Source organism: Seriola dumerili, unplaced genomic scaffold (genome assembly GCF_002260705.1).
Source record: "Seriola dumerili isolate Sdu_G_001 unplaced genomic scaffold, Sdu_1.0 BDQW01000025.1, whole genome shotgun sequence".
Taxonomy (NCBI): Eukaryota; Metazoa; Chordata; class Actinopteri; order Carangiformes; family Carangidae; genus Seriola; species Seriola dumerili.
In genome coordinates this window covers 13694906-13716640 of record NW_019174280.1, presented here as the reverse complement: position 1 = coordinate 13716640, position 21735 = coordinate 13694906, and the positions used below count along the sequence as shown (strand labels likewise).

At 41.7% G+C, this 21735-nt stretch overlaps 1 protein-coding gene across 2 annotated transcripts in view; it reads left to right on the top strand.

Annotated features, from left to right (window-relative positions):
* The first annotated feature begins 20242 nt into the window (after positions 1–20242).
* Positions 20243–21735, top strand: part of sash1 (SAM and SH3 domain containing 1) — a 161356-nt gene continuing 159863 nt past the window's right edge. For both annotated transcript variants that reach the window (XM_022768034.1, XM_022768025.1), the window contains exon 1: positions 20243–20746. In XM_022768034.1, coding sequence (XP_022623755.1) covers positions 20243–20746 — 504 coding nt within the window. The remainder of the gene's footprint in view (positions 20747–21735) is intronic.

The following is a 21735-nucleotide window of genomic DNA, read 5'->3' as shown; positions in this document are numbered from 1 at the left end:
AGTGTCAAATCCCACATGTTTTACTGCTGATGTATCTAACCTACTTTTGGTTTCAACTGCAGAAAGCCCGCTTTACTTTCTGGCCCCATTCGGGGTTCATTTAAAGGATACTGTGCACGATTATGTGTGTGTGTGTGTGCGTCATGCAAGCATAGGTGCGTTGGCGTGCAAATGCATGTGTGTTTTTTCCCATTGTAGCAAATTATCTTCTTCATTAATTTCGACACACAAGGAAATTAGCCTGTTCTCTGCTCGAGGCTACATCTAAATTAGAACCATTGTGGTAATCCAGAGATTTCAAGGGCTTGAGAGACTAAGCCTTCTCCAGGCTCAAATAGTCAAATAAAAAAAAAGACTTTGACATTTCTAAGTGATTTATCTCATTCGAGGTTATCAGGCAGCCTTTCATTGTCGTCTAACCGACTGGGCAGTGCGATGTTTCTGTTGTCACCTTTCTTTTCAGTATCTCTGTATCTCTGTGTCAAATTGATTAGTGTGAGATCCAGGTTGAAAATAGTTGAATGTAGCACAGTTCATCTTTACAAAGGATTTGTTTCTGATAAATTTGACTCAAGCGGTCCAAGCTGTTTGTTCATGTGTTCAGCCCTGGCCCATTGTTCCTCTCCCCACCTAAGAATCGGTGTGTCTCTCCTTCCTATTCCCCTCTGTCATCCCTTCCCTTGTTCAGCCTGGCTGTGTTTGTCCGGGGTCTGTTGCGTGCGATGTGGGGAAGGCAGGCTGACTCTCCAGAGGGCTGGCGGCAGATTCCAAACACAAGACATTCGACTTCGGTGTCAGAGGATGTGCACTCAGATACTTGACTGCTGAACTGCCCACCCAGAGGCCTGTCTGAGCAGCCGTCAGCCCGGACACAATGGAGCATGGGAGAGGAGGAGGAAGAAGAAGAGGAGGAGGAGGAGGAGGAGAAAGAAGAGGAGGTTAACAGCTGAGACAACCTTGTACTGTGCTGTATACTGCACAATGGGAGGTCTATTGAGTGAAAGCTCTCTGTGCTTCAGTGGTTTGCTGTACAGTTTGGTTTTGTGCTGAACACAAGCACTATGTTGGATGTGGATTTGATTCCTTTTTATTTTATTTAGTTTCTTATGGTTTTCTTGTTTTTTTACCTTCAGAAATACAGAGTGGTTTTATTTTTATCTTTTTATTTTAATGTAATGCAGTCCGTACATGCAGAATTCAGAAACTCTAATCCCACCTCAGTTCAATCCTTACTGCTCTAAGGTCGTAAACAAAGCAGATTTTACTGCAGTTTGTCCCAGTTACGAAAACAGGTCTGTTTCCTGGGGTGTCTCACCATTTCCCAGAGTTATGCCAAATTATGTTTGTTTTGACAGACCAGCTCACACATGCCATGGGAGTTCAGCATCAAAGCTACTGTGTTTTTAAAAAAAAAAAAAAAAAAAAAAAAAAATTACACTGCTCCAATTGTGTGCTAGTAACTAGAAGCTTGTTTATAGTTGCAACAAGGATCCCTGCCCGTTGCAATCTGCTGCTGTTAGTCAAAGGTCAATTCATCATATAATACGTCCCAAACGTACATAGATCCTTCATTCCAGCACCTTTGTCAGATGTGATTGTGAATTTGTGACAGTCAAATATCAAATGCCCGAAAATGGCTCCTTTAACTGTGCAGCAGATTACATTTAAACAGACGGAGCTCTTGCTACATGAGACACGGTTGATTTGCTTTAATGGTCAAATTACATGGACATCAACCTAGAGGTGCTCATTGAAATGGTGTGTGGCCAGCCGGCCCAGCATGGAGCCAATCTTTCCACCCTGACTGACTTATCTCTGCAAAGTTAATCAATAATTAACCATAAGACATGCTGTGATGGGGACGGTAATGCCCCCCTTCAGCAAGATAACACCTCACTCAATTTACCCTCTCTAATGGTGGAGAGTGCATGTACAGCTGGCATCCATGAAAAGTTGTATCACTTTGACTTTTCTTTTTTGTTTCTCTTTCAGCCATGACAACCTTTTTTAGATAACAACCCTGGAAAGGCATAGATCTTCAAAGGGTCCACTTTTTAAGAGCCGCGATCAGCCCTGTTTTCCACTTGACTGCTATGTACCATCGATCTTATCTTCGTGGGGTTCTTAGAAATGTTCGCATAAGTCCAAGTATTCAAGACATTTTCTCTACCTGTGTAGGAGCATGTAATTCCTCAAGTGAAGCCAAAGCATGAAAATAACCAGAAGTGCAGGTTCTCAGAGACATGTGCGTCTATCTTTGCTGTCAACACAATGCGAGGGGGTGCATCTACCGTATGTGCTAGAAAATATTTCACAACATGGATCTTAATAATCCAGTTTGGCTTTCTTAGCTAAATAAATCACTGGTTGTAGCCATGCTGCAGCTGGGGTGCAGTTCATCTTCTATAAGGAGGGCCCAGACAAAATCACTGCCAAGTCAAAACTATGAGTATTTATAAAGTGTGGTTCTTACAGGACATGATACTGATCGATCTCCGCATTTTTTTCTGATGTGCTCACTACTGTATGTCCAATAAATTCATTTATTTTCAGTCTCTCCTAATAAGAAGAGATTCCAGTGTGTGCATGGCCATGTATTTGTGCTGATGTAAAGTTTAGATCACATGTATTCTTTGTCAAGGTCTCCTGAGGTAGATCACATGAACATAAATAGATTCTCTGTAAGAGGTTTCTGTAGCTGCACTGCTCGATCCATATACCTCTAAAGCTTAAATCAGTCATAACTAATAGGTTTTTCTTCTGTTGCTAAGTCAGTATAAATTTCAGTTTCCTGAGCCGTTTTGAACGTGCATGCAGTAGACTGAGCATTCCTGTGGCAGAGGACAGCTAGATAAAAAGACTGTATCTAGCTGTCATCATCTATCAATAACAAATAGATGTCTCTGAGCCATGGTTCTTTGAAGTGCTGAGGCAAACTGGTGTGTACAGACGATATGGAACAACTGTTGATGACACAAATCAGCTCTATCTCTCCATAACTGTGATGTATCCCCCACTGGAGGTTCTTCTTTCTTCTCTTTGTGTCACTCTCCTCTTCTCTCTCCTGTCGCATCCCATATCCATAGCAAAATCTAGGTTACTTCTCAAGATTGTACCAAGAATATTTTTGCTGTGTGCCTTCACTTTTCTCTCCTTTTCTGTGTGATATTACTTGATATTTGGAAATGAACTATTATCACAACAACACAAGTCCAAAGTCAAGTTGACGTTCTAGAATAAATTCAGGAAATTTTGCTCTTTCAAGCTAGTTAGTTTTTTTTCTTCAGAGAGACTGATATTGAACAGAGACTGCATTTGGTAGCCGTCTTTTATTGCCTCTGGCCCTGTTCATACGTGGCATGAACATGCATCTTGGGTGATCCAGTTGGACCGCTGTAAGTACAGGTGTGAAAGCAGCTAAGATGCATTGAGGACGCGTTTGAGGTGCGATTGCTCAGACATTTGGAGGTGGTCTGACCGCATGTCGCCACGTTCTGTCCCAACAGTTTTATAATGAACCAAAAGTATTTTATACAGTGTTTCACATAAATTGACTGCCACTTATTAATTTTCTTTTTCTTAGTTTAAAAAAAAAATTGTACTATTTCAAATGCCTAAAACCTTATTTCATCATAGAGCTGCATGCAGTGTGTACTCTCTCCCTCTCCCTAACACACACAACAGACCCGTCTATCACAGTTGGACTGGCAAAAAAACGACGATAAATTTGGTCTTTGCAAACAGAAATGATCTACGTGTTTATTTGCATATAAAGTGGGGAAGTGAGATCTGTGGTCACTAGAGATGCATGTGGAGGTGCATTCTAATGCCAGGTGGGAACTGATGTGCTTAGAGCTGTCCACTTAACGCCAGGTGTGAACAGGGCCTCTGAAACAGTTTGAGCTAAAAAACTACTTGTCACTGACTAGTCCTTACAGAGAAAAAATCCAAACTAAGCAAATAAGTGGTCTAAACAGATGCATTATTCATAGAGCTCATAAGACATTCCGCCTTTGCCGAACTCCTTTCAAAAAGAAGCCGCTGAGGGACTTCAGTGGGTATCCAAAGATGTAAAGAAACACGGAGGCTGTCAGTTGATCAGCTATGCATTTAGATTCTTAACTTTGATATGCTAATATAGGAAAGAGATATGTTACTGTGTACCTTCAGAGCAGAGGAATTCTTTTAGTTTACCCACTTGGTGTTGTCTTGCATGTTTCCTGTAAATGAAATGTTACAACATCAATCCTAAATCCAAAGGAAAGACAAAAAAACAACAACCAAACAATGAGTCCAATCTCTCTCGTCTAGACTATTTGTGTCCTCCTTCTTTTGCTGTAGTTCGTCTTTACCAGGAGATAATCCCTGAGCTGGTCATTAGAAATAGCCTTTTTCCCCACTGGTCTTCCAGCACTCCTGACCCGCTGCTGCCATGTTGTTCAACCAGAGCTACCCTCAGCTAACCACCCCACTGGGGACAAGTGAGGGCCACTCACAGCAGTACCAGTCACACCAAAAGCAGCAGGCACATGAAATAATGAGAAAGTTGAACAATGTCTGAGCTAAATCAATTGAAGAATCGATAGCACGCAGCCGTGTGCGGTGGCCTTTGTAGCAGCATAGGTGATCGTATCACAAAACGAATATACCTTGTGTGTGTGTATGTATGTATGTATATATATATATATATATATATATATATATTGTTTCTGAATGGCAGAATTCATACAAATACTCATTTGGCTTTCTTCTCTTCTCCCTGTACTAATAAGCCAAATGCTAAAGATTCATTTTTATTGCAGAAACAGTGCTTACTGTAGGCTACATTTATTTTCATAAATTAGTGGCCATATGGGAATGTGATCTCATGATCTTCTCTGGTGTTTGCATCTCTGTGTCCGCTTGTATTCTCTGTGTGTGTGTGTGTGTGTGTGTGTGTGTGTGTGTCTGCTTTTACATCTCGAAGATGAAAGAACATACACACTATCTTGCTCCTTCCCAAAACCACATCAAAACCTTTAATCTAGCTGGAATTATGATGCATCCATTGAGTATGTGTTATTTTTAGCTTGTTTTTGGGCTAGCCTGTGATCAGAATGATTGGGATTCAAATGAGCTTGGCTACGCTAACACGAGTCTTTCGCAGTCTTTTCAATCAGTGCAGCTGCGACTTGAAGTGTGTGCTCAAAATAGCTCAAATAATGGGACAGTATTCATCCCATGTGTCTGACTGATTCTTGAACAGATCCTAAAGATAAACCAGCTAATGTGGTAATTTAGAAACTGCTAACCTGTCAGCCTAACAAGATTTGACAAGGCTATGTACTGAATACTTAAGATTTTAAAAAATTTTTGCCCATTATCAGTGTTTTCCCTCCCTCCTCATCCCTGCAGTTTAAAGGTGCTGCCACTGTATCATTTCAGATGAGCTGCACAAATGGCAATTACAGCAAATGCCAGCAGTATCATTTGCATGTAAATTGCCTTTTTTTTTTATTTATCCAAGGTCAGTTTTTAACCTAACCCCAATCCCGAATATTGTGTTTGGTTTGTTTGCTTGTAAGCATGTGCCTCCGTGGGACCAACTGATATGCTGCATATTATGATCTATTAAACACTGCTTTACATTACAGCAGTAACGTGGCAGTGTCTTTCAACAGGATGTTATGGGTTGTGGTCATACAATGGGGATTATGAGTTTGAAAGATAGATCAAACACAAAAAAACCTGCCTTGAAAATGTGTATAGACTGCTGAGACACTTCATGTACAGCTGATGTCCATGTACAGAACTAAATAATATAAGACAGGCTCTAATCTGTCACTGAGTGGGCCCAGTCCTGATAAAACACAGGATTTTGGGGCCTTTACATGAAACCACATGATACTGTTTACAACCTCATCTTAGCTAATGCATGCAGTATGTTCAACATAGGTATGCTGACAAATGACAAATGGCTTTCAACAAGAAGACTTGACATATAGTAGCCTTTAGAGGCAATGCAGTTTATTACATAGAGGAACTATGCACATCGCCTGGAAGTTATTAGAAATCATGTTGGTTCTCTTCTATTCGTAGACAGTATCCTAACTGTCTGTTTTATTGCCTAATACTTTTTATTGTATGTACGTAATGTAAGAAAAGTGAGTGATGCTACTCTGAGTCCAGAGTGAAAGGACAGTTAATTCTTTGTGATGCAGCACATCCTCATTTTTGTAAATAGTGTGTGAGTTGTTCCTGGCTGGTACAGGGTACTGTCTTTTCATACCCACCAGCATGGTACACCTAAAACAATGAAATGTGAAATATAGCAGACTCTGGGTAGATATGTGGAGGTTGCACTTCAGTGTTATTGTTTTATGCTGAGCTGTTTGTTAAAATCTTCAGTTATGTTGCATTCCTCTTGTGTTTGTAATTACATCATTGGTTATTTCATTAATTTTGTCAGTGTTGCTATTTTTATTGTTGCATCCCTGTGTTTGCCAGCATATCTCTGAAAGGAGTAATTATTTATTGCTGCGAGATCAAGGGCCAAACACTGGAGTAAACTTTCGATAAACATACAGACACAGTATAAAACGTAAATGCTAACAAATTTCCTCTGCCGTGGACAGTTTTAGTATTGCAGGAATACCGACACATGAATTTGCACTCGGCGTTAAACACATTCCTCTAAATCTGTAGAATACATCCATTTCTTTCTTTAATCTGCCCTCAACAGACAAGGATTTTCTACTGTGTGACTCTGCATATCTTAGCCACCTCCACATAAAGCCAGTTATTTGCTGTAAATAGCCAGCCCTCTCCAGGGAATGGTTTATGGTGTGTGACAGTAGGGATGGCTGCTGTACTTTAGTCTACTAGTCGTCTGCTCTTCAATTTATTTGTGTTCCTGTAAAATGTTTGCTTGCTCTTCGGTGCTCTTTCAAAATATTGGATAAAAAGATGTTATTCAGGAAATTATGTAAAATAAGAAATAGCAGTATACCTGTCTATCATTCCACATTTAAACTAATGGTGTTTATGTCGTTTATTCACCATGTGTGTAAATGCTTAGGAGCTATGGAAAGTAATCATGTAAAGCAAAAATGACAAGATTAAATGAAATATGAAAAAGTTTCTCATAATCTAATTTATTAGTGGGCAGATACATTAACTATATTTACTGTAATTATTACAATAAGTGATTATCTTCCAATAGTAATGATTAAAAGTAACATAAATAATATCATTATTAGTAAATAATAGCAGTTTCATGACATCCATATAAATCAGCACACTTTTTCTCCATTTAGAGGAATGTTTCATTTTCCCAAGCGATGCTTCATATGGTAATCATTTTATCAGTTGCTACAAAGCCTTTAAGTGCTCCAGTGATTAAAACGAACACAATCCTGTTTCTCCATTTATAGAAACTGTAGACAGTATATGCTAAGGTCAACAATTACATCATGACACAGAGGCAAAGTTTTGTGCCGTGTCTTTGCCGACAAAAGGCCATGACATGACAATAAAGCAGATGTGACACATAACTCTCGTCCTGAGGCAAGTAAATGACTCACCTGTTTTGCTCTGAAAAGTATGTGAAAGTACTGACTTTTCGTGACTGAATTTTTATTCTGCTCCACCCACATCCACGCAGGAATTGACCATTAAAAACATTTCCAGCACTTAGCTGTAATTGTACTAAAGATCACAGCTTCACATCAGTGCATAACAAGCCACCAACGCTTGTACTCAACATGCTGCTGCTCTCACAAATCCCAAAGTTTAAACAGGCCCTCACAAAACACAGCTGCAGGAGCGATGGAAGCAATCCCAGCAGGTAGACGGCTTAGACATGAAACAGGCTTTGGGGATGTGCAGTGCTCTAGGCAATGTTACAGCATCTTTAATGGGACCAATACTCTGACTTTTTTTTAATGCAAAGGGAGAAACACAACAATGGAGAAAGGCAGAGGAGTATGAAATTGTTTGTGTGAAAACATTTCCTAATACTCTTGACAAGAAAATGAGTTTTCTTATCTGGCGTGTGGAAATGTGTTGCCCTCAGCAAGTGACCTTGTTTGTGCTTGTGATGTTGAGTGTACTGTGTGGACTTCAAGCTAATTAATTTGGAGCTTTTCAACTCTGTGTCCTCTTTGGAGAGTGGAGGCCATTTTTAAGCTGGAGATCCCTTGAAATATTAAAAACCTTGCCTCTCTACAAAGCTCCACACAATAGTTAGTGTTTGACTGTGACCATGAAGAATATCTGCGCAGCAATCAGAACACAAACTCCAGACTCTTATAGAAATATGTCACACCCCCTGCAGGAAAGCATTTGTTCATGCATTTAAATAGGAATATTATTATAATGATGGATACATCTACTTATAGATTCTGCTTTTCTGCCAGTCTGTTAACTCTTCCACATGCCATTGACATTAGCCTGTAATTGGTTTGAAGATGTTGAGGGCTGTGTAGACCCCTCGCTGATCGCTCTCTGTAGTTCTGGATCATTCCATGACAGTGTCAATTGGTCCACCTCTTTGGTCCAGAATGAAATGTCTCTTACTACTGGATGGATAGTCATTACATTTGGTGCAGACATTCATGGCCCCCAGAGGATAAATCCTAATGACTTTACTCAGAGCTGCTTAATGGCTGGTTGAATAGCACTGGAAGACTTTCTGATGTTGCATTGTCGGGGGGGTGTGGCCAACAATTCAGCAATTTTCAGAAACCGAGAATCCAACATTTACACCAACCTCACGCAGTGAAGGGTCAGGTGTGCAGGAATAAGGAAGTAAGCAGAGTTGAAACTTCTTTTATCTTAGACAACCATCTGTAGCTTTTTTTTCATATGTTCAAGTGAGAGCAACACTATGAAAGAGTGTCAGAACGTGTGGGCAATTTATCCTTTTTATTTTTCAAAATCAAGCTAATTTGAAGTTACACTGCCTTACTGCAGAAGTAGGATTTAGAAATGCCACCACATTTCACCCCATGAGCAACAACACTAACATCGGTTCAGCCTGGGCAGACAAGTCATACATGCCACCAGAGCTGATTGTCAGTTGATACAGACTGTTGCATTCAGACAAGCCAGTCTGTTTACTCTGTCAACTCCTCATTCATCCCTCAGCCATATTCTGATGTTCACTGTTTGTGCCAACTTTTTCACCCATCAGTTCTCTCCAGCCTGGTTCTTTACTAATCACTTTACTGGGTGGTATCTTTCTGTAGGCTTGTCTCTTTAAAATTCTGTATTTCATATCTCAGCAGTGATATGTCAGTGATCTGTCAGTGTCTGTTTAGTGTTGCTCTGATGCCCCTGGGGGGATTTAATGTTGCTCCCTACCGAGTGCTCAGTATTCTGTGTGGGCTCTTATGGGACCACAAGCTGTAATGCCATAAAGCTGTATAGCAATTTCTGCAATAGTGCGGACTGTGTGCTGGAGTAAATGAGTTTGGTGTCTACAGAATGTCCTCATCATTGAACAAGTAAGGTAACCAACAAGCCAATTTCCTATGAGCACAAAGTGTGCGCCGTTAAATAAAATAAAGCACCTCGGCTTCTGATGTGTTCGAACGAGCTTCTGAAAGCCAGCAGAGAAGAATGTCTTACTGAGATCAAACTGCTTCTGCCAGACTATACACTGAAGCCAGACCTCGATGGACTCTTATAAAAAATCTGCCCTCAGAAGTTACGATTGTGTATATATATATATGTGTGTGTGTATGTGCATGAGGCTTTCGCTTGTGTATGCTGTAAGGTGAGACCTTCAGGTCCCGAGGGTTCGGTGCAGTACATCAAATGTAGTGGAGCCTTTTCTTTGTTTAATTGTGCAGCGTGTTTGAAGGAGCTTACTTGAGCAGAAAATTGAATAGAAAACACTTAAGTCAACAGACTCGTACATTATCTTTTGAGAGCAGAAGGGAGGGGGGTTGGCGACAGGGTGGCTTCTGCAGAGATGAGAGATTACAGAAGAGGTTCTTTGAAGGATGTTATAGTAGTGAACGGACAAAGTCAGTTTTATACTTGGTTGTTCTAAATCATTCTGGTGTGCAACCTGAATAAATAGTAAACCACCCCACCCCCTGCTGCGTCTCTAATAAATATGCTCACCAGATTATTCAGAAATAAAAGAGTTTCCATACATCTAACCAAAATCTCTCATACGTAATCATAACATCTCACATTGCCTCCACGCTGTGAACTTTATGTATATTTAACTTTATCTCAATCCAGTGGTCTTTTTCTTGGATGCCGTTTCCTGTAAATTCAATATTTGTTCCTTCCTCTGGAGCTTAGAGCAAACTTCCCTTAACATTGCCAGAACTTTTCTTCAGTAATGTATTCCAAAAGAGCTCATCTACAATTTCAATGAAGTACTGTGCTCGAATTATTTGAGAAAGAAAAATGTTTCAGGTAAACTAGTGTACAGTAGGGTGGATCTCATTAGTGAACTCTTGCCATTTGCAGTTTTCACAAAAGTAGTGGTGCAGAAATTAGCGTGGGAATTTATGTAGAAAAAAAAACTGACAAATCATCTGCCAGTTTGGAAATAATAGAAGGTACAATGTTAATGCCATCCAATGCATCACAAGCAAAATCATCCCCTTTTTTTAATGACCTTATTATGTCCATCTCCAGTATGTACATTAGTCATACATTAAAAAAGATCATGCAACTTTATTTGTATATCGGTTTTAAAACGAATATCCTGTATAAGAGAAGGTGAATATCATAACGTACAAAGTCCAGTCTGTTTAGTGTGATGATATATGAAAACGGTGACAGTGGAGGAGGGACTATCCTTGCTCAGGACATGTCTGGTCTTCTCATAGTTGATTGTTTTTCACTGAAATGACCTCATATATTCAGTCACTGGTCATTTTTTTTTCTTTCTTCTTTTAATATGAAGTAAAATGTTAGCAGTGTACCATAACTGATGAGGTGATCCACTTCAGGCCAAGCTCATAGTCAGACATCGAATCTGATTGATTTGTCATTCCCTTGTTGGGAAATCGTTTTGACTTATGATGGAACCCTCATCCACAGCCATCACTGTCACCTATAATGTTCTGTAATGAAAAATGGACCTTTATTCTTTCCATCTGTCTTCTCTGTCGCAGCGTACAGATTAATACAGCCATTGAACCTTGTGTTCGATAACCCATTTACTTCACCTCGTCTTTCACTTTTCTTTTCATAAGTCATAGACCTGCGCAGTGAGGTGGAAATGCTCTCAGATGTCTGTGATTTTATGTCATTATTTTAATCATGCACATTTTCGGTTTTTCATCCAACAGTCACCTTTTGTCCACAACTCTATGGTGTGTTTTTTCCTTCTGACATCATAGCATTATGTAGACCCTGTGGATCTGGAGATTAGGTTAAATGCTCACAGCCCTATTCATTAATATAACATGTTAACAAACCTGGGCTTGCAGCCATCATCTTCCCATCCATTTGAGTCGAGATTTATTGCAGTGAGACTCTGTGGCTGCTGTGTCTAATTGCTCTTTTGTCTTCAGTCCTCCTGAGGTACAGACACTGGGAAAGGGTGGACCCGCAGCTTAGTTACAAATCCTTTTACTTTATGCTCAGTGTCTTCTCTCAACTCTACAGACCAGTAACCTAAGTGGAAACCATGCTTTTACATTTCTGTCTTTTATTGAAATTGTAAACAACATTTCCGGTGTTAGTCTCGGTTCAGTTTCATCCATTTTTTTTTTTTTTCGAGTTAAACTAAAAACCTTTATTAAAGAGAGTCCGGTGGAGGTGAGTCTGCTCTGCGTCAGCCAAGAAATGACGCTACCTATAGTCATTTATAAAGAAATATAAGTTATTTCCCTTTTGTTCCATTAGTCATTTTTGGAACGTTTCTGTGTTATTTCATGATATCGCATTTTTTTGAAAAGAATCCACAGCTTCACATATCTGCATAATGATTCATTCATTTTCATTCACCTTGTTTTAATTAAGAAGGAAAATGAAGTCTGTAAAAAAAAAAAAAAAAAAAAAAAAAAAAAAAAAGCTAATCTTTATTAATTGGGCTTTCTGCACTGCTGCTTTGCTGAAGGCGTTGTTATAAAACATTCTCTGAAGTCACATGACACTTCATTTATCATCAGCTGGAAACCTTCCCTTTAGCGCTTAGAGCTCCACAGACACACACACACACACACACACACACAAACACAAACACACAAATACGCACAAGAGACTGTCAGAGCTGAAATCGGTTCACAAATTGTTTTCTAGTTGGCATGCGATTTCCCATCTCTGTCTCTCAGGATTTGATCACAAGTCTGGTGCAGTTCATCCATCCTCAATGAATAAAATCTTTACGAGATTTCCTTGAATGTTCAGTCCAGCAGTTGTCTCCCAGCTATAGCTGAGTGGGTTAGCAGTTACTTTTTACATCTGGGTGCATTTGTGCTCAGAGGTTGATCGTGGACAGGTCAGCCATTAGGAATTATGGACAGGGGGACCAAATTTTCCAAATGGGGCCTCTCATCCACACCCATTCCATCACCACCAAGATGGTGGTGGGAAGGATATACAGCTCTATCCTGTTGCTTTTGCTGTCAATCTCACCTGTTGCTTCTGTCCTAGCTGGTTCTCCTACAGCAGCATGTTGGCTGCTGTCCTCCTCCTCCTCCTCTCCCTCTTCTCCTCTTCATTAGCTACAGCTATTCCTTCCTGAGCCTCTCCTGCTGCTTCAGCTGCCACAGCAGCACTGATTGAAGCCTGGAAATACACTTAACAAATTAATTTGACAGCTAATCACACTGGCCGGACTGTTTAGCTTTCCCATGTGTGTTTCTAGGTGCTCTGTTTTGTTAATACCTCTGGTCCAGACTGTCTTTTCACCTCCTCAGAACGAGCCCTCTTGAGTCTGAAAATATTCATGTGGATTGAGGGAGCAAACATTCACCATCAGAGTTAAAGAACAAAAACATTAACGTTATTCACTTGCACAAGGAATCGATATAGACTCACAGCTATGTACAGCCGTGTTCTCTGAGGGGAAAAGCCAACAATGATCCTTCCTCCCTCGCATGATTTTTTTTATTTTTTTTATTCAGAGTGTACATAAGGAGGAGGGGCTATACACAGACAGGTCCATCAATATGTTAGAGAGAGAGAGAGAGAGAGAGCTCGATCGATTTTTGCAATATAGGGGGGTGGGGTATATGATAAGTTGAAATGTGTTTTCAACACATAGCTATATGTAACTACATATAAATTGTATTGTTAGGGATGTAAGTCAGTAAGTTAATTGTCGTACTTGACCTCGACCGTAGACCTTTGCGTTGGCATCCCCTGGGCCTTGGGCCAGGACGCTCCTTGAAGCCCCCTGATGACAGGCGTGGTTGTTGATCACAAGTTGATGTTGCTGGCTTGGGTTTCCTTGTAGTCAATATCTCCTGTCTGAGATCCTCTAGCCTGTCTCTATAGCCAGACCCTGACCCCTCTAGATTATCCTTATATGTGTAATTAAAGGCAGCCAAGATGAACTGAGAAGAGGAGGCATTCAGGTTTCATTAGCGGACAGACATACAGACTAATTTGCAGCTCTTTGTATCTCCAGCCTTGGATCAACAGGTGTGTTAGGTGTCTCTGAAGGTTCTTGTTTGTGTATTTGTATGTGTGTCTGAGTGAGAGAGAGAGGTGAGGATGAGGTGGGGTGTGTAGGTAGGTGGGATGGGGTGGTCTTGGCCGGTGGGTATCAAGGCTAGTATTTTTGTGCATTTTTAATTAGCCAAAACCATAAACAAGTTAATTTGACTGTTTGTGTGTGATTGCTTACCAAGGTTTTATCATAAGTACCCAGTTGCAAAAGCAAAATATTCTCCACATTTATGCATTATATATCTTCTCACAGTTGCATGTCTCAAATTGCCAGTGGCCATGTGTCAAAAATTAGCATATATACATAATCCACTTATACTGCTGTGCTTGGTTGGTGCATGGCCGTCCATACTAATTACATTGACTCTGGTTCACCGTGATGGCACATCAGTGCAGCTGCCTGGGAATGAAGTGGCAGTTCCTGTGGGTACGTCATTGCCCTTTGAGCTGCCAAATCTCTCCTACAACTACCTCTGCTGCTGCAAACCCGGGTCATAGGTTAGCTGGGTCTTATTAAAGCACTGCCAAAGGCAATAACCGGAGTCATATTGCCTGATAATTCTCTCTTTGGTAAAGCCTGGGTTTCCATGATAACAGCTTAAGACTACAAAGCAGAGCCTGGTTTCTTATGTTACTTGGTTTGTGGGAACTGTGGGATTTTAGCTTTTTTTTTTTTTTTCTGTTTTGCTGTGACTTCTGTTTTTAACGCAGTTCAAAACAAAGCAGCTCTGTGAGGCCACAAAATGTTTGAAGACAGTCTGACCCATTTAAAGAAAATGAATTTATTACCTGTTATGAAAGTGGTTTCTCTCTGGGTTTGGTCTAAATGTTTTCAGCTCATTAGCCCGCTCTGTGACTTTTTAGTTCTCGGCACAATAAATACAATTAATTTTAACTGCTGGTTTGTACCACGAGTGATTTTAATTAGCAATGTCTTTATTGTACTGGGTCCCTGCACTTGCGCTGCACAAACTTAATCTCTTTTATGTGTCTCCTGTTTTGTTCCTTGGGAAAGGCTTTCAGCTATTAATGTATACTCCCAGTTTATAGTCAGGTTGTGAGGGAATAAAACAAGATGCCAGAGACTTTCTGTTCTGTGCAGAGTCAATAAGAAAAAAAAAACAAAGATCTGTATAACTGTTCTGCACATTTCAAATATTCATTGCTACGAGGCTCCTTCCAGTCTTGTTCTTGAGCTGAAATGCAGTGTGATCCAAGTTGCAGGAGTAGGGTTTGATTTGAACATTACTCTGCACTCCATCAGCCTGTGTGTTCCACTGAAGGTATTCACCTCAACTGTCTGATCAGAGATTCGTCCATCACCACCCGCAGCTCTTATTGAACCAGACCCCTGGAGAACCAGAGAAGTTAGCTCCAACTGCAGCTCAGAGCAATGGTTTGATTGATGGCATCACTTCTATTGCTCCGGTGGGAACGCTAACATAGACAACTGACCTGTTGCCTTTACTGACACATTCTGTCTGGTGATTGGCAGGTGTCTGTGGCTGATATGCTTAGACATGCAACCCTTGCATTAACCTCGGGCTGCCACCCTCCCTCCCCCCCTGTGGGTTTGGGGGATGTTTAGGTTGATATTGAGCTGCCAGTGGAGTGGCAGCTGGTCCTGACGTACACGCTTCACCTCTGGTCTCTGGAGCTTGCAGCCCAGCCAGCCGTTTGTAATTAAAAGTGCATAAAGACGGATCAGGCTCTTTCCTTTTCTCTCCGCTGAAGATGCCAGAAGACTGAAAAAGAATCCGCTAGATACCCCCGGACCACCGACCTCCAGAGAGAGCTCCTTCATTCTTAAGCCTGCAAAGAGAAGTTGTTCAGTTTTTTGCCCTTAATTGCATCCCAAGACAATAAACAATGTTGGTTTAGCACTGATTTTTATTCAGATTCACAACGGAACTATACTCATCTTAATAACTGCCCCCAAAGTTTTAGTTTTTCTCCCACTAGCCTCTTTGTTCTTGTGTTCTCATGTACAATTCTGAGAATACATTTTCAGGGTAAATTTTCCCCATCATGAAAAACCCCATCTGTGTTCCTTTTATACAGGAACAAAAGAAAAGTACCTACTGCCCCTGACGAAGCCAAATGTGATATGCAGTAATCACAGGCAATCATCAGCTCACTCCAGGACTGTTTCCTCTAGTCTTGGCCGTCCCTGAAGAAGCATCTCCAGCCAAACCCCAAATCTGAAACGGAAAGAGAGACAGGAAAAAAAGATTTTGACAAGGCAAAACCATTATTATCTCTGTTCTCTTTGCAATTTAAAAAGGTCAAAATGTTTTATTGTTGTCTCATCGTAAATACTGCTTTGTCAACATGAAGAATTGACAGTAAATCTTAGGGTGGTGAAGGGAGTGGAGTGGAGAGGGACAGTGTTTGCAGGATTGGTTCTCAAAAACTGCTGACACGCTTAACCCCATCTACAGCTAGACATTGAATTCAACGCATGAACTATAATTTTTGTTTTCTATATCCACCTTGGCTGTGTTGCCAGCAGAGGAGCCTACATATCTATCAGGGGCTGACAGATAGCCACCTGCGAAAGCCACGACCTAGAAACCACCATCCATGACCTTCATGGTGCCTCTGCATCTAGGTGGACAGAAGCCATTCTCTGCTTCAAAGCTTTTTAAAATTGAGGTCTTGAAAGGTGCAACCTACACGTCTGAAGCCAAAGAGACCCTAAAAATTTCTCCCCACAAAAATCCCCACCTTCAAATACCCAAGTCTTCCTTTTCAGAAAGAGACTGAAGCACACAGCCAAGACTATTAGCATAGAGAGAGCCTGGCTGTCAGCAGAGCTGCTATTGTCTGTCTGGCTGTGTCTATCTCCTCTCACCTTCCAGCTGTGTCTGCTGGAGCTTTCCTTCGCTCAACCTGCCGCAGTCACACTCTTTCAATCAGCACAGTGAAAGCAGCCCATACATATTTACCAGTACCAATGCTAATGTGCTCTCTCACTGCCACATATTCATATTTACCAGCTCTAATGCTCAGGGCTCCCCATTTCACATTTTATTAAGGGATGCTTATTGAGGTGTTATTGATGTGGCAGCAATTCTCTGGCCTCAGGGCAAATACTCAGTGTGAAGAGCAATGGGTCTGTCGCCCGGAAATCGCCATAGATTGCTTTTTTTATGTCACTTGAAAGCAATGATACACTACTAACTCTTATGCAAATAGTACACAAACATGGTACACTGAAGTTGTTTTACTGAATTAAAAATCCATCATATGTACAAAAGCTACATAATTCCTCATTTTAGCTCTGAAAAAATCAGCTGTTGATCGATCATCATCAAGTACTGTTAACAGCAAAATACCAAACATATGTTACTGCTTTTCTCAGTTTTATTTTATACTATTGAATATTGAACGTTTTGGGTTTTGGGACTGTTAATTGGACAAAAAAGTGATTTTTGAAGACATCACTCTGGGTTCCTTGAGAAGGTGATGGGCATTTTTCACTGTTTTCTGACATTTTATCTGCTAAATCGCTGGTTCCCAACATGGGGGTTGGGACCCCCAGAAGGGCTCACAGGATAAATCTAAGTGGTCGCAAGATGGTTAATATGAAAATTGAGCCAAAAACATATTTCTTCTACACAGTTACATTTTGTAACCTTCCTGTAATCTTTCCTCTTTTTTCAGGTCAATTACTGGATAATGGTACCCCTCCAGGACAGGGAAAATTTCTCAAATAAAGCAATAAAAATCACTTTTCAGCAACAGGAATACGTCTGCAACACAAGAGGTTGCAAGAAGACATTGCTTTGATTTAGGAATCACAAGCTAAATAATTTGGGCACTGTAATGTATTATAGTTTTATCTGACAAATTACAATATATACTGTCATTAAAAGGCATACCTGCAGTGCTGTACTTCTGTGTAACACAAGAACCTCGAGCAAGTCCAATCGCCTGGACAAACAATCCTGTATATTTCCATACGGCCTACAATACACTTGTGTGTGAGGTTGCCACCCTTCTCTTTCTCTCTTGTCACCCGCTGGTCACTCACCATGGCCTCGGGCAGCAAAGTGGAAACACAGCAATCCTGGCACTGTCAGTACACAATCTGAGTCCAGCCACCGTAGAGCGCACCAGTCTCCCAGTTCCATCTGTCACTCTCCTCCCATATTCCCCTGCTCCTGTAACTGATCTAATGACACGTCTTTTCCCAGAACAATGGGGAGAGCGGTGCTGTGTGAGTTTTAATCTCAATATACGAGAGCTGGGGAAAAAAAACTGTAATAGTTTGGTGTTCAGAGTAAATGTTAAAGGGTAAGGCCAATGTTTTTTTTTTTGTTTTGTTTTTTTTAAGCGTCTGCTAATCATCTAGGTTGTTTTTCCTGGTTAGGCTGGAGACAGTCACCTATAATAATGGAACGGATTTTCTTCATCTGCATGCTCTTATATATGGTCAAAATTTCTCTTTTTTTATTGTTTCATTATCTCAGAGCTGATTGCACACAATACTAACATAGTACATTGTTACGTAGTTACGTACATTGTTGCATAGAACATTGTTATGAAGGTCAGATTTTATGTCGGCCATCATAATATACGGAACAATACAATATTCAAAACAATACGGGTTTATTGTTTTATAAAGAGGCTGAATATTCATTATAGATTTAATGTCAATACAAGTACGAGCTCTGCTGTAACATCACACTCTGCACAGGTTTAACCTCTATCGCACCTGTCAGTCAAACCACTTTGTGTGAGTGTTTACAAAGGATGAGGGACAATAGGGTATTTGTGAGTAATTACATTGACAGCAGCAGACAGGTAAATCACAGGAAATGTCAACTAACTCGAGTTGGACTGGACTGGGAACATGATGAAGGATCCACACTGGCACGCACCACTTCCACTGACATTCTGACATGCATTTTTTTGGCATATTTCTGCTGCCGCTTCTCCAAAAGGAGACTGTTTGATATGCTTCCCCACTCCTCTCCGACTGGTGTATTTGTTCTACAGCCCTGCTGCATGTCATAATGGTTTGAGGCAAATCACTTCCAGCTTCGAGCTGAGATAGTGATTGTATCAAACTGACCCCTAACAAGCTGTCAGCTCACATTTGATAAAGCATGCATCAGCACCAGCCAGCTTGGCATCCATTTGGACTGAGCGGACAGGTTTTATTCAAACAGTGTTACTCCCTTCTCTCACTCTCGCTGTTTTTGTTTTTTTTCCCCCCTAGACTTGTAGTTTGATATGTTGTCTCATACTAATGATGATGGCGTCCGGTGGTGCTGCAATGTGATGCAGACCGTTGGGCTCCACTTGCTTCCGGTGCTGTAAAGTTGAGAAGAAACAGCATGAAATGTCTGTTCATAAAGATAGTGGACTAATAGATGGGAAAATGGAGGAGTGCTTCCCAAGTTTCTCCTATTACATCAGCCCCAATGCTGCGAAATCTTCAGTTCCCCAGTTACCACATAGAGGGAGCTCATGCGTGCTGAGAAACCAGACCGTGGAAATGCTGAATGACTGAGTGAGAGTGTGTGTAAGGGCGAGAGAGACTGAGAGAGAGACATACGGTGAGAGAGAGAGAGAGAAAGAGAAAGACGTGGTGGACGAAATCACGTCGTAGAGGATTAATAATGTGACACACTCCAGCAGCAAGAATATTCTTTTGGTCTGTGCAGGCAGGTTTGACATGCGCTTTCGTTTCGGACCAACTCTGGCCAAGTCGGTGGGAACCTGGTGACCCACCGTGTGCCCCGAGGCTGCGTGACAAGTTGAGAGAGGGGTAAAAAGAAAATAGAAAAAAAGGACTCGCATCACTATTTTTAAATGAGTACAGTGAGATTTGGGGGGGCGTGGACGGCAGAGGAGCAGCAGTGAGCATGTTGGCTCTTGGCTGCAGTTCCAGTGTAGTGATGTGCCGGCTGGAAGAACCGGACAACGCGTAGACTGTGGCGGTTGGATACGAAACAGTGAGGTGGCCGTCAGTCTTCGCCAATCGACTCTGTCATTTTGAAGCCTGTTTGGTGTTATTTGGATTTATTTGTTCGAGGCGCTGCCGTTTGGCGACACAGAGGACTTCAAGGAAGGAGCGCGAGCTGCCGAAAGGTCTTGAAGGCGCAGCAGCTGCCGTGCGTAACAGACGAGAGCTGGTCGAGCAGCTATTTGAATGACAATAGTTTGAGGCATTTGCTTTCATATTTGTGTGAGGAAGCCTAATTATTGGAAGTGACTGCGCATGGTAACTCGCTGTGGGCGAGTAACATTGCTGTTCAAACGAAATTTGGGATTTGAAAGCTGTCGCAAGTGAAACTGAAGTGATCTTCATTTGTAAATATTGACAGGTGTTACAGGCGTACGGACTGTGTCAGACTAAGCCTTTAATTCACTTACGGCTCTGTTGTTATGTCTTAAAACATAGCGGGCTCACGAGGTTGGAGTGGTAGCCAAACCTGTGGTATGGAGAATCCAAACATTGTTTAATCCAGCTATTTTAATACTTGCAGAAAACGCACATAGTCAGTAACAACCTTATGATGCGTTTGAAACGCCGAATGGGAAAGTAACCATCACTTTAGTGTCTTCTTCCGTCCGAGTTGTAGCCGATCTGGCAGCAGCCAAAATGACAAGCAACGGACCTGTCATCGTCTACGAGTGGCTGAAGACCCTCCAGCTCGCCCAGTATGTCGAGTCCTTTGTGGATAATGGATATGACGATCTGGAGGTTTGCAAACAAATAGGAGACCCCGACCTGGATGCCATCGGCGTCTATATCCCTCACCACAGGCAGAGGATTCACGACGCGGTGAGAAGGCTGAAGGAGGAAGCCAAAGAGACGGCCAGTGGACTTTACTTCACCTTGGAGCCGATGCCACCCGCGGCCGAGATTTATACCAGTCACATGGTGGACCAGTATGAGTCCAAACTGCGGGGATCCAAGTCCTGGACCGAGCCCAACAGTGACCGGGTTGGGCGCAACGGTGGGTACATGGGCGCGCAGAGGAACCTGACGCTGGGCAACAGGAGGGAGCTGGTGATATATCCCAAGCTGAAGCTGAAGATCATGATCAGGGATAAACTCATCAGAGATGGCATCAACCTCGCCAAGCCGCCATATTCTAATAAGGTAAGAGGAACCTGCATGGGCAGGAACAGGTCCTGACAGTTAAATAGCACAAATGGCACCATCACCATCCAGAAGTCATACATGACAAACACTAGATAAAATCACACAGTGAATGATGTTTAATACTCTCACACTGCAAAATTATTCCATTTGACAATTTAGTCTGATATACACTTAAAATATTCAGACAGGATTTGTAAACTTTAGTTTTTATTTTTTTGAAAACATGAAAGAAACACTTATTTTGAAGCATTCCACTGTCTTTATAAGGTGAGAAAGTGACACCTGCATTTCAGGGTAGGTCAGAGGTAAATTCCAGTCTGATGCCCAAACCTTTTCAGCCCCGCTGCACCTTCCAGAGGTGTGAGTGGTTGCTGTCAGGGTGAATGATGGGAATGAAGTTGCTGCAGATCAATAAGCAGAGAGCGGAGAGGAGAGATCCTGAGGAGCTTTTACTCCGTCTGTGATTTCCTGCGGGGGGGGGGGGGGGGGGGGGTTAAGATTTACACTCTGATTATTAATCTACTCTGACCTCACCTGTCCAGTGACTTTCCTCAGCATTCAGTGTGGGTGGATCAGCCAGGCCCGTGAGCACATAAGCCCTGGCTCTTTGCTGTGATGAATGGGCAATGGGCTATCGATTGCAGGGGCAGTAAATGAAGAGCGCCCAGCTGGGTAGGCTGCTGCAGTCCTGTGAGGAGCCAGACTGAGAGGGCCTCTTGTTTTCACAGGACTGACACTGACCTTTCCTCAGAAGTGTCTGAATCATATGCCTCACCAGCTGAGAGGGTTCTGCTGAGTAACTGCTTACATTCAGGGAGGCTTTTGAGCGGTGTGCGTCTGCGGGGCATTTAGGAGGCAGGGATCATATCTGATGTATTTTTTGCTTGCGACCTATAGCAACATGGAGTTTTGGTTTCAACTGAAAACTAAACCTGATATCTCATGTGCAACTTTCAGTAATAGCAGTCTAGATCGGCACAAATGTC